The sequence below is a fragment of the Bison bison genome, unplaced genomic scaffold (assembly GCF_000754665.1).
Source record: "Bison bison bison isolate TAMUID 2011002044 unplaced genomic scaffold, Bison_UMD1.0 scf7180017864487, whole genome shotgun sequence".
In the NCBI taxonomy this organism is placed as follows: Eukaryota; Metazoa; Chordata; class Mammalia; order Artiodactyla; family Bovidae; genus Bison; species Bison bison.
The window spans coordinates 7,073,435-7,084,550 of NW_011495047.1; the positions used below are offsets into that span (position 1 = coordinate 7,073,435).

The 11,116-nt window shown below is 53.3% G+C and overlaps 1 protein-coding gene across 1 annotated transcript in view; it reads left to right on the forward strand.

Moving 5' to 3' along the window:
* The window catches only part of TCTE1 (t-complex-associated-testis-expressed 1), a 17,933-nt gene extending 7,621 nt beyond the window's left edge, over positions 1-10,312 (forward strand). Inside the window, exons 2-5 of the mRNA XM_010863091.1 lie at positions 1,385-1,760; positions 3,337-3,905; positions 5,904-6,353; positions 7,896-10,312. Coding sequence (XP_010861393.1) covers positions 1,481-1,760; positions 3,337-3,905; positions 5,904-6,353; positions 7,896-8,105 — 1,509 coding nt within the window. The 5' untranslated portion in view covers positions 1,385-1,480 and the 3' untranslated portion in view covers positions 8,106-10,312. The remainder of the gene's footprint in view (positions 1-1,384; positions 1,761-3,336; positions 3,906-5,903; positions 6,354-7,895) is intronic.
* The last annotated feature ends 804 nt before the right edge of the window (positions 10,313-11,116 follow it).

The window sequence follows — 11,116 nt, forward strand, 5'->3', positions numbered from 1 at the left end:
TGCAGCATGGGTGCAGGAATGGACAAACGGGGTGACGGCATGCCCGGATATATCCTCTGTCCTCGGCCCCAGATTTAGCTGCCTTGTAGCCTCCCACACTTTCCCGCTGCTGCTGTCCGGAATGCCCGGAGCCTGGGAGAAATAGGAAGACTGGGATGGGGAGATTGAGGGAGGGGCAAGCTAAAGCCCACTGAGGGAAGAGGAGAAGGTGCTGATGCCCTGGGCAGGGTATGGGTCTGGTTTCCCTAGCCTTCCCTTCTGGCCTGCACTGCCCAAAACAGTAGTCACTAGCCATCAGATTTTGAAGGTTTAAATACATATACCTAATAATTATATATATATATATTAATTTTTATATTGATTACATGTTTAAATATTTTGGACATATTGGGTTAAACATAAAGTTAATTTCACTTGTTTTCTCTTTCCTTTCTTAGTGTCTATAGGAGAAGTTTTTAAATAGTCTGTGTGGCTTGCATTTGGGCAGCCATTCTATTTCTATTTCTATACTTCAATTGGCGAGTACTGTTCTTCATCCCCTCCTCCTGGTTAGGCAGTTGTTTTTCTGTAAAATGCTTAGTGGCAGGGAGCTGTTTTGAACTAAACGTTTATCATACCTCAGCCTTTTGGCTGAACTTGATAGACTGAGTTGTTGTTGTTGTATTTATGTACAAATTTTTGGCTGTATGGGGTCTTTGTTTCTGTACGGGGTCTTTGGGGCTTTCTCTAGGTGTGGAGAGTGGGCACACGGGCTTAGCTGCCCTGTGGAATGTGGGATCTTCCCCAACCAAGGATAGAACCCATATCCCCTGCACTGGCAGGCAGATTCTTAACCAGAGGACCACCAAGGAAGTCCCAATAGACTTTTAATCCACCTTTGTTATATATAAGCTGTGTAACTTTAGGCAACTCAGTTCACCTCTCTGAGCTTCAGTTTCACATCAGAAAAAAATTAGTCCATCAGCTCCTATCTCAAAAAGGCTTCTGTGAGAATCAAATGAGCTGATATACATAAAAAACTAAAAAAAGGGACAGCATACAGCAATTGCTTGTAATTACTGCGTAGCTATTATTGTCTGAAATGTGGTTCTGCTGCTTGCTACAGCTTCGTGTGTCACAGAAAGCTATGCCTCTTCGGATGCATTATTTTAGTCACTCTTCCCAATCATCTTATTGGTAACTGCTATCCTCATTTCACAGGGGAAGCATCTGAAACTCAAAAAGCTTCAATAACCGGCCCAAGGCCACCCAGCTGGTGGGGTGTGTACCTGGACCTGCTCTAGTCCAGAGACTGGCCCTTCAGAACCACCCTGTGCTATGTCTGTTGGTAAATGCCCACCGAAACCCTCCAAAATAACAACCCTTCCTGCTCCTCTTTCTCCAGGTTCCTGCCAACACCCAGGATCTGCCTGTCTGAGAAGCTCCCCGTCACGAGGCCATCACCAAGGGGCCACCTGTCCCTGTGTTGCCAACCCCCAGCATGCAGGATACCCAGACAACAGAGTCACCGTCAATCCCCAGCCGGTCCTCAACCTCCACCCAGGACCGGTCTTCCACTGTGGGCCAAACTTTGAGCTCAGCCCCACAGCCCTCAAAGCCCACCCCGATTATCCCACCCCTGGCTAAGTCCACAGGCCCAGGTTCTGGGTCTGGGGTCCGGCGGATGCGCAGGATCATCGCTGAGGATGCTGAGTGGTCGCTGGCCATCGTGCCCCTCCTCACAGAGCTCTGCATTCAGCACATTGTCAAGAACTTCCAGAGTGAGTCTGTCCCCTCCTCGCTTGGGAGCAAGAAGGCCAGGAGTGGGGCAGGGTGGGAGGGGACTGCCTTGAGGCCAGGCCTCAGAGCTGGGTCTGGGGGCAGCCCCTGCCTTCTCCTACAACGTCCTCTTGTCTTGTTCAGTCCCTTGGTCATGTCCGAATCTTTGCAAACCCGTGGACTGCAGCACGCCAGGTTTCCCTGTCTTCACCATCTCCCAGAGCTTGCTCAAACTCACGTCCATAGAGTTGGTGATGCCATCCAACCATCTCGCCCTCTGTCATCCCCTTCTCCTGCCTTCAATCTTTGCCAGCATCAGGGTCTTTTCTAAAGAGTCAGCTCTTTGCATCAGGTGGCCAATGTATTGGAGCTTCAGCTTCAGCATCAGTCCTTCCAGTGAATGTTCAGGACTGATTTTCTTTAGGAAAATGTCCTCATCCCCACTCACCTCCTCCCTTCTGCCTACCCTGAGGCCAAGTCAGTTTCTCCAGCCATCCCCCCTCCCAGGCCCCACCAGACCCCTCCCCCATCCCGCTCTGTGCCCTCTACATCTAGGCCCTCTCCTTCCTTTTCCCACTCTCTCCAGCAAAGCCTGGCCCAAACCACATCTACCTCCTCCACTAGAAAGCCCTCCCTGGTTGACCATCCTCCACTCTCTCTTCTATGGACGTGTATAGATCCTTGGTTTGTCCAGTACTTTAGTTTCTGTTAATGTTCATCCTTTTCAAAGATGAGTCGGCAACCTCTCCTACCAGAGGGGGAGCTCTCTGAGGACAGGGCCATCGTGTTGTCTACGGCACCTGTCACCACCAGGCCTACAATATATTCATTAGACCTGTTTACAGTCTGCCTCCACTAGTAAGATGGAGCGCCTCCCTCGGTTTTGTTCACTCTTGTATCTTCAGCACTTAGGGTGGAAGGATAGTATGCGGTACGTAGTGTGTGCATGTATGCTCAGTCACTTCAGTCGTGTTTGACTCCTTGTGACCCTATGGACTGTCGCACTCCAGGCTCCTCTGTCCGTGGGATTCTCCAGGCAAGAATGCTGGAGTGGGTTGCCACGCCCTCCTCCAAGAAATCTTCCTGACCCGGGAATCAAACTCATGTCTCTGCCTCTTTTATGTCTCCTGCATTGGCAGGCAGGTTCTTTATCACTAGCACCAACTAGGAAGCCTGTGGTACATAGTAGGTGCTCAAAAAAAAAAAGCTTTTGTTTTGAAATGAATGAATCAAATCACATTGGGAGCCTCTGAAATCAGGAGTTACCTCCTCTGCTAGATTAAGAAAAAACTGAGGGCTGGACCTGGGATTCTGTCTCAGACAGAGAGCTCCCTGAGACCAGATGCTAAGATGTCCACCTTCAACCAGGACCACCCCAGATTAAGGATGGTGTGTCCCTCCTCAGATCGGGCCTCCCTGGGAATGAAGGCTATCTCTTCTCACAGACTGGGGCTCCCTGAAGGCAGAGGAGGGTCTTCCTCTTTCCTGGGTGCCCCCAGACAGACAGGCTGAACCCAGGGCACCACAGTGCAGTGTCCCCAACACTGTGCCTCCATTTGCCTATTCTTGCTCCCAAAGACAACCCCATCCTGAAGCAGCTGCTCCCAGAGCATCAGAAGAAGGTCCTGACCCACCTGTCTCCTGACCTGCCGCTGGCTGTGACCGCCAACCTGATCGATGATGAGAGTTACTGGCGCCGCTGCTGCACGCAGCGGTGGCCCGTGTGCCACGTGGACAATCACGGCGGTAGCTGGAAGCGCATGTTCTTCGAGCTGCACCTGGAGAACCTGCTGAAACACTTCATCCCGAACACCACCGACCCCGCCGTGATCCTCAACCTGCTGCCGCTCTGCAGGAACTACGTGCGCGCCATCCGGGTGGATCAGTTCCTTCCGCCCGTGCAGCTCCCGGCCCCGCCCCGCGGCGGGGATCAATCCGATTCCGGCAGCGAAGGGGAGATGGAGGAACCAGCCATGGACCACTACCAACTGGACAACCTGGTGGCTGGCCTGAGCCATCTGGAGGAGCTGGACCTGGTATACGGTGTGAAGGACTGTGGCATGAACTTCGAGTGGAACCTCTTCCTCTTCACCTACCGCGATTGCCACTCCCTGGCGGCCACCGTCAAGGCCTGCCACACCCTCAAGGTACCACCTACCCCCAGCCTCCCCCTACCTCCCATTCTCAGCATCTTTCTGAGTCCCTCTCCCCTTCCCCTCCTCCTCCATCACCGCCTTCTTGCTCCTATTTCCTTCTCGCTCGTTGTCCTTGGTGGCCCTGAACCAAGCTGGGTTCTGGGAATGCAGAAACGCAGAAGGTTCTGCCGGGCGCATTCACCAGCTATTAATCCAACAGGCGACTGCACCCGGGGCCCTGTCCTAGGTGCTGAAGATTCCGCAGTGAGCACAATTAGACCATTTGTGCCCTCCAGCTGACAGTCTGGTGGGGATAAAAGGCACTAATCAGCAATCATATAAAAGTGAAATTGCAACTCAAATAGAGTTTACCAATAAAAATACGGGATGTCCAGTTAAATCTGAATTTCAGATACACAATGAATTTTTTATTTTTTAGGTTAAGTATGTCCCAAGTATTCTGGTTGGAAGAAAGAGAGCATGCCAAGAATCAGAGGAGGAGGAAAAGGAGGACATGACATTGTATCATAGAGTCCAGGGAGGGAGGCGTTTCAAGAAGAGGGGTGAGCAGCAGTGGGGTGGGATGGAGCTGAGGACCGGATGTAGCAAACTTGGAGGTCACTGAGGGGAAGCTATGTCGGTGGAGTGCCAGGAGCAGAGTCCAGATCAGAGGCATTTGTGGAAAAAGTGAGAGGTGAGGAGACAGATCAGCTTTTTCAAGAACTTGGCTGTGAAAGGAGAGAAAGGTAGAGCAGTAACAATGAGGGGTTTGGGTTTCCTTAAGAAGAAACTTGCATGTGTTTAAAACCAATGTATAAAAACAAAACCAAATGGATCCTAATCAAATGCATAAGCTTTTGCACAGCAAAGGAAACCATAAAACAAAGAAACAACATTCAGACTGGGAAAAATATTTGCAAACAATGCAACAGACAAGGCTTAGTTTCCATAACATACAAGCGGCTCATACAACTCAATAACAACAACAAAACAGCCCAATCCAAAAATGTCCAGAAGACCTACACATTTCTCCAAAGATGGCCAACAGGCACTTGAAAAGATGCTCAACTTAGCTAATTGTTAGAGCAATGCAAATCAAAACTAGAGTGGGGTATCACCTCACAAAAGTCTAGGAGGGTGCAGCGAAGGGCTGACTCATCCAACAGACCTGGATTCAAAACCTGCCTCCACGGCTTAATCACCGTGTGACTCTGGGCAAATGAGGTTTCCACTCAAAGCCTCCATTTTCTCCTGTAAAATGCAGAAGACTTGTTCTATCTCACTAGGATGCCAAGGGTTAGAGATCATGGCTATGGAATGTTGCAGCAGCATGCCCAGCACGTAGTCATTACTCAATAAGTGGTAGTTTTTTCCCTACCAGTCGCCACCAAATCTGCACCACTATCATGCTGGGTAGACCTGCCCTGCCCAAAAGCCAGCCAGGTGGTCGAATCCTTTATCCCTTACTGCTCCACCTCTCTCCCCCTTCCCAGCCAAGTTCTTCTCTCTCTCTTTTTACTATTTATTTATTTGGGTGGGTCCCATATGCAACATGGGCTTCCCTGATGACTCAAGCAGTAAAGAATCCTGCAATGCAGGAGACGCAGGAGATGTGGGTTCGATCCCTGGGTCGGGGGCATCCCCTGGAGGAGGGCATGGCAACCCACTCCAGTATTCTTGCCGGGAGAATCCCGCAGACAGAGAAGCCTGGTGGAGTACAAGTCATAGGGTCACAAAGAGTTGGACACGACTGAAGGGACTGAGCACACACGCACAGCTGCAGCATGTGGGGTCTTCTATCTTTATTGCAGCATGTGGGATCCACCTCCCATACCAGGGATCTAATCTGAGCCCCCTGCACTGGGAGCTCAGAACCCCAGGCACCGGACAGCCAGGGAAGACTTCCCCCTAGCCAGGTTCTTGAAAGAGCAGAACCTCAGGAGTTCCTGGGGCTCCCTCCTCTACCTGGGGGAGGTATGTAGGCAGGCACATTCTTCCTGCTGCCCACAGATCTTCAGGCTGACCCGAAGCAAGGTGGATGACGACAAGGCACGCATCCTAATCCGCAGCCTCCTGGACCACCCGGCCCTGGAGGAGCTGGACCTGTCGCACAACCTCATCGGGGACCGGGGCGCGCGCGCTGCCGCCAAGCTGCTGAGCCACAGCCGTCTGCGCGTGCTCAATCTCGCCAACAACCAGGTGCGTGCGCCCGGCGCCCATTCTCTGGCTCACGCCCTGGGGCACAACAGCAACCTCATCTCCCTCAACCTGCGCCTCAACTGCATCGAGGATGAGGGCGGCCAGGCGCTCGCCCACGCCCTGCATACCAACAAGTGTCTCACCACGCTGCACCTCGGGGGCAACGAGCTGTCCGAGCCCACCGCGACCCTCCTATCCCAAGTGCTCACCATCAACACCACACTCACCAGCATCAACCTGTCCTGCAACCACATCGGGCTGGTGAGCTATGGCTTCTGGGGCACGCAGGGCCAAGGGGAAGCCCTGGGGGCTTGGGCGGAGGGCTTGGAATCTGACTGCTGCCGGTGCTTACCGGGAAATTGCTAGGACCACAGGCTTTACCCAGTTCTCACCCCAGCTCTGCCATTTAGCACTTGGTTAAAGTTACTTAACCTTTGGGACCTCCATTTCCCCATCTGTAAAACGCAAATAGTAATAGCATCTACCTCTAAGTGTGGTTAATGGAAGGATTAAACGAGTTATAACTGTAAAGCAGTTAACCATTGCAGATACTGGCTAGGTCCTCAGTATTTACTAGTTGTTGCTACTACTCGGGATTCTGTACTATGCTAGGCACCCAGTATCCGTTAGTTTTTCTTTAGCCCTCAACTTATCTAGTAAAATAGCCCCCGCTTTATAGATGGAAAATAGTCTCAGAGAGGTTAGTGAGTTGCCCAAGAGCATCCAGTCAGGTTGAAAGCCTGGGTCCTTCCCAACAGACAGTGTCTTTCAAATCTTGGCCAAGTCTCAGAGTAAGAAATGCAATTTGCATGAGCACCTAGTGAACACATACATCGATATAACGTAATTGAAATTTAACTTGCACTGCTTGTGATATATGCTGATGTTTTCTTGTATAATGTCTGCTATTTTTAAAAAAGATGCTTCGGTGACCTGTTGAGTTGACTTTGCAACATACGGTTTTGTCACAACCATAGAGAACCAGCATTCTGCCTCCCAACAGGAAATTTTTCTTACTGGGCGAGGGCCACCCAACCCAGAAGGGGCTGAAACTGTGAGGCCTAGAGAAGAGGGCCCTCCATGCACTCCAGCTAGGGCCCTGCACCCTTTACCAAGCCTCCCCAGAGGACAGTCGGGCTCACAGACACTGACTCCAGAGAGAATGCTCTTGGCTACAAGTAACAGAAAGCTTGAATGGGAAATGGCTTAAGCAAGAGGAATGTTCACTGTGTCCCATAATCAGAAGCCCGGGAGAAGGGGGTTCTGGGGTTGGTGGGTTCCTTGGCTCAGTGCTTCTGAGCCACCTCTGCTCTGCCTACCCAGCCCCATGACCCTGTTGTCTCTTGTGTGACTCTCATGGGCCCAAGACGGCGGCTGTACTTCCCACAGGGCTACGCTCAGAGGCAGAAAAAAAGGAGACCACTCCTCTCTTTCCTTCTCTTTTACGAGAAAAAGCTTTCCAGATGCCACTCCCTCCAAACTTCTTCCTTATATCTCACGAGCCAGATGTGTCTCCCGTGCTCGTGGCTGAACCAGAAGAATGGAGTCATTGTCACTGCCGCAGCACCACGCTTTTCAAACCACTGGGGCTGAAAAGTCAATGTAGTGAATTGCAAGCACCATTTTTCTCAGAGAATAAGATGGAACAGGATAGAAAACGCTACACAAAGTAGGAATTGTGTTGTGAAGTTGTTCCCGTCATGTCTGTGTATCAGGATGTGTACGTGTGCACACATCCACCCATGTGTGTGTGGTCCTGAGTCATGGTGGAAAGTGACCCTTTCCCTTGTATTCCTGACCCAGGATGGCGGGAAGCAGCTCCTGGAAGGCATGTCAGACAACAAGACCCTCCTGGAGTTTGATTTGCGCCTGTCAGACATCGCTCAGGAGAGCGAGTACCTCATCGGCCAGGCCCTCTGTGCCAACCGCGAAGCAGCCCGCCAGCGGGCCCTGAATCCCAGCCACTTCATGTCCCCAGTCACTGTCAAGGGCCCTGAGAACCCTGCGGGATAAGACGGGAACAGGGCTGGGGCAGTGGCCAGACCTGGGTCACTGCCCCAGCCCCACCCCTCATTTCATGCCCCTGCCATGCCTGCTCTTGAGGGTCACCCCGGTCCCGAGGGCGGGAGAGGGGAGACCAAGACTATCCTTGGGGTGAGCGATTGAGGTTCTGCAGGGATCTGTGAGGAGAGGAAGGAGCCTGGGATAGAGGTAGAAAGTGGGACTTAGCCCTGGTACCTAGGGAGAGGATATGAACGGACTCACTGAAATGACTGACTACTTCCAAGAATACAGAAAGCCGACCCTTCGAGACTGTGAGGCCCAGACTCTCCTCCAGGGGCTGCCCATCTCCCCAATCACCCTCCTCCCCACCATTGTTCTCTACCGAACAGATCCTTGACCTCTTGACCTTCAAACACACACTCTCTCCTCCACCCCAGGATTCAGCAGAGCTCTGCCTGGCTCTTCCACCCTCACCCTGCAGATGCCACCTCCCTCTTCCTTGACTCTGCTTAAGTCTTCCAGTTCTGCAGGTCACGCCACCCCTAGTCCACCCCACCCCCAACCTGGGCAGGAGGAAACAAAGGTGACGGGAGGGGCTCAGACCCATCAGCCTCCTCAAAGAGCTGCTCACAGAACTGGGAGATGGTGAGAGAGGTGTGACCCTGGGAGGGAGGTCAGTGAGTCATCCGCAACTTTATTATCCACCAGATTGATTTATACAATCTTTGCGCTTGGAAATCCACGACAGAAAGGCCACAGTGTGATGCACCCAGTTGACAGAGACCTGTCTTCTCCCCAGCCAGGCCCAGCCCACCCCACAAGCCCTTGTCCCAGGACACATGAAACCCTCCAGGCACCCTCCACGAGTCCCCATCACTATGACCGCCCGCCCTGGGGCCACACCCACAGGAATCACATCTCCCCATGAGGCCATGAGAGGATCTCCTGACGGATTCAGGCTGAGCCCCAGGGCCCATCCTCTGCAGACCGAACCCCCAGCCCCGTTTCCAAAGGGTGGGTCACAGGCTGCAACCACAGCCTAGGAGCGCTTTCCAGGGACTCCTTCCAACAAGCAGGCACGGAGCAGAGCACCAAAGCGGGCTTGGGAGTGACCGCACGTGTGTACCTGTCTGGGCAACTTCAAGTCTGTCTGTGCCTGACACCCTCTGACAGTTCCAGAGTGCAAACTTATAGGTGTGAGGGTGTGTGTGAGTGTGTGAGTGTACATAGCCACAGCTGCTAGCAGAGGTTCTAATTAGAGAAACAAGAACATTCAGTGTAAAGTTTAATTTTAGAGATTAATTTTTCTGGTTTTCGTTTTCCCTGGCAATCAATAAAGCTACCAAGAAAATAGACCAAAGACTTGGTTTCTCTCTAAGTCTGTGCGTATGTGGGAGGTGTGAGGCTGTCAGTGTGAGAAGACCTAGGCAGAAATGGTCAATACAGGCAAATATAATCACAGCCCCTCCCCTCTCCCTTCCTCCCAGCTCAGGCTCTGTCTCAGGCATCTGCCTGAGGCAGGGAGCTGAGTTCCTCCCTTCCCCAGAGCCATGAGGTGGCCAGGATGCCCCAGACAAGGGTGTGACATCCGGGTGCCAGCTGGCCAAGAACTGGGTGCCAAGGCCACAGCTCGCCACCTGTACCTCGCAGACATCCATTCAAAGGAAAGAGGGGCGCTCCAACCCCTAGGCCCCTGAAGAGCACAGTGCTGGCAGGTAGGTGGGCACTGCTGCCCAGGGAAACCTAGTGGGCAGCTGTCCCCTCCTGCCAAAGCCTCCCCTTCTCGGGCCTCCTCCCCTTCTCACTCAGCCATCTCCACCTGAAAGTTAAGCTCAACCCCAATGCGCCACAGGCCATGGTGTCCCCACAATCTGTGCCCCCACCAACTCCCCAGGGAAGGGGAGCAGGGGAGCCAGAGGAGATGTTGCATAGGTGGAGGCCATGCCCCGGGCGGTGCGGGCCTGGCCAGGCTGGAGGAAGAGGGGAGAGGAGTGGCTCTGATGGCTCAGATGAAGTGAGAAGCATCAGGGGCGAGCCTCAAGACCGAGGGTTATCCTCTCTGGCTGCAAATGTGAGCTCACTCCCTGGGCACTAAGTCAGCTGGGAAAACGTTAGCCAGGGGAGCTGGGCGGGCAGGGGTTTTGTACACAGACATGCACACGGAAGCACATCAGGGTAGGAGTGGTGGGGGACAGCACATGGGGCCAGCGGCCTGGGGTGGTGACAGCATGCCCCTTTGAGGACCCTGGGACACACAGCAGGGCTTCAGCTCACGGGCTAGGGGAGGACAGAGGGATCGGGCAAGATTTAGAGAATGCCTGCCTCTGACCCCGCCACTGGAACAGAGCTTCCAGCTGGGCTCGAGACAAGGTCCTCAGCCCCTCAGAGCCTCAGCTTGCGGACGACCACTATCCACTCCTCCCCACCAACACGGGGGAGCCAAGGGGCAGTCCCCACGGACACCCCCACCTTTGAGGGTCTTTTCGTGACCCTCTCCTCTTTGACTCCCACTTGCTTCCTGAGTTCTCTGTTGTCACCCAGGCCTGTTCCTAGTCTCCCCGCTGAGTCGTACGCCTTGGTCAGCTTGAAGGAATGCCACCCGAAGGAGGTGCCCTCCCAGAACCTAGGCAAGGAAGCTGAAGTTTAAACGACTGAGGTGCACTGCCCTCCACAGTTTGCCTTCCCCCTCACCCTGGCAACAGCTCTTCAGAGCCAGGGAGCAGGCTGGGGAAGGAGAGCTGTGGTGAGTACGGTCCCCCCAGGACCCAACCTCCCGGGGGCCCAGGGAGATAAACAACAGCGGTGAGAGTGGCTAAAGGAAATCCCGATCTTCGGATCTTGTCGGGGCCAGTGCCAAGAAGAGGAGAGCAACATCTCCAGGGCTTTGAGATGGAGTACCATGGCTGACACCTGGGCCCGGCCTCAGACCCACCGAATTCATTAGCTTGGCTGAAAGCCAGCCCTGCTGTTCTCCGAACCACTGCCCCCTTGGTAGAGAGAGGCGCCGGCAGGATCAGGCT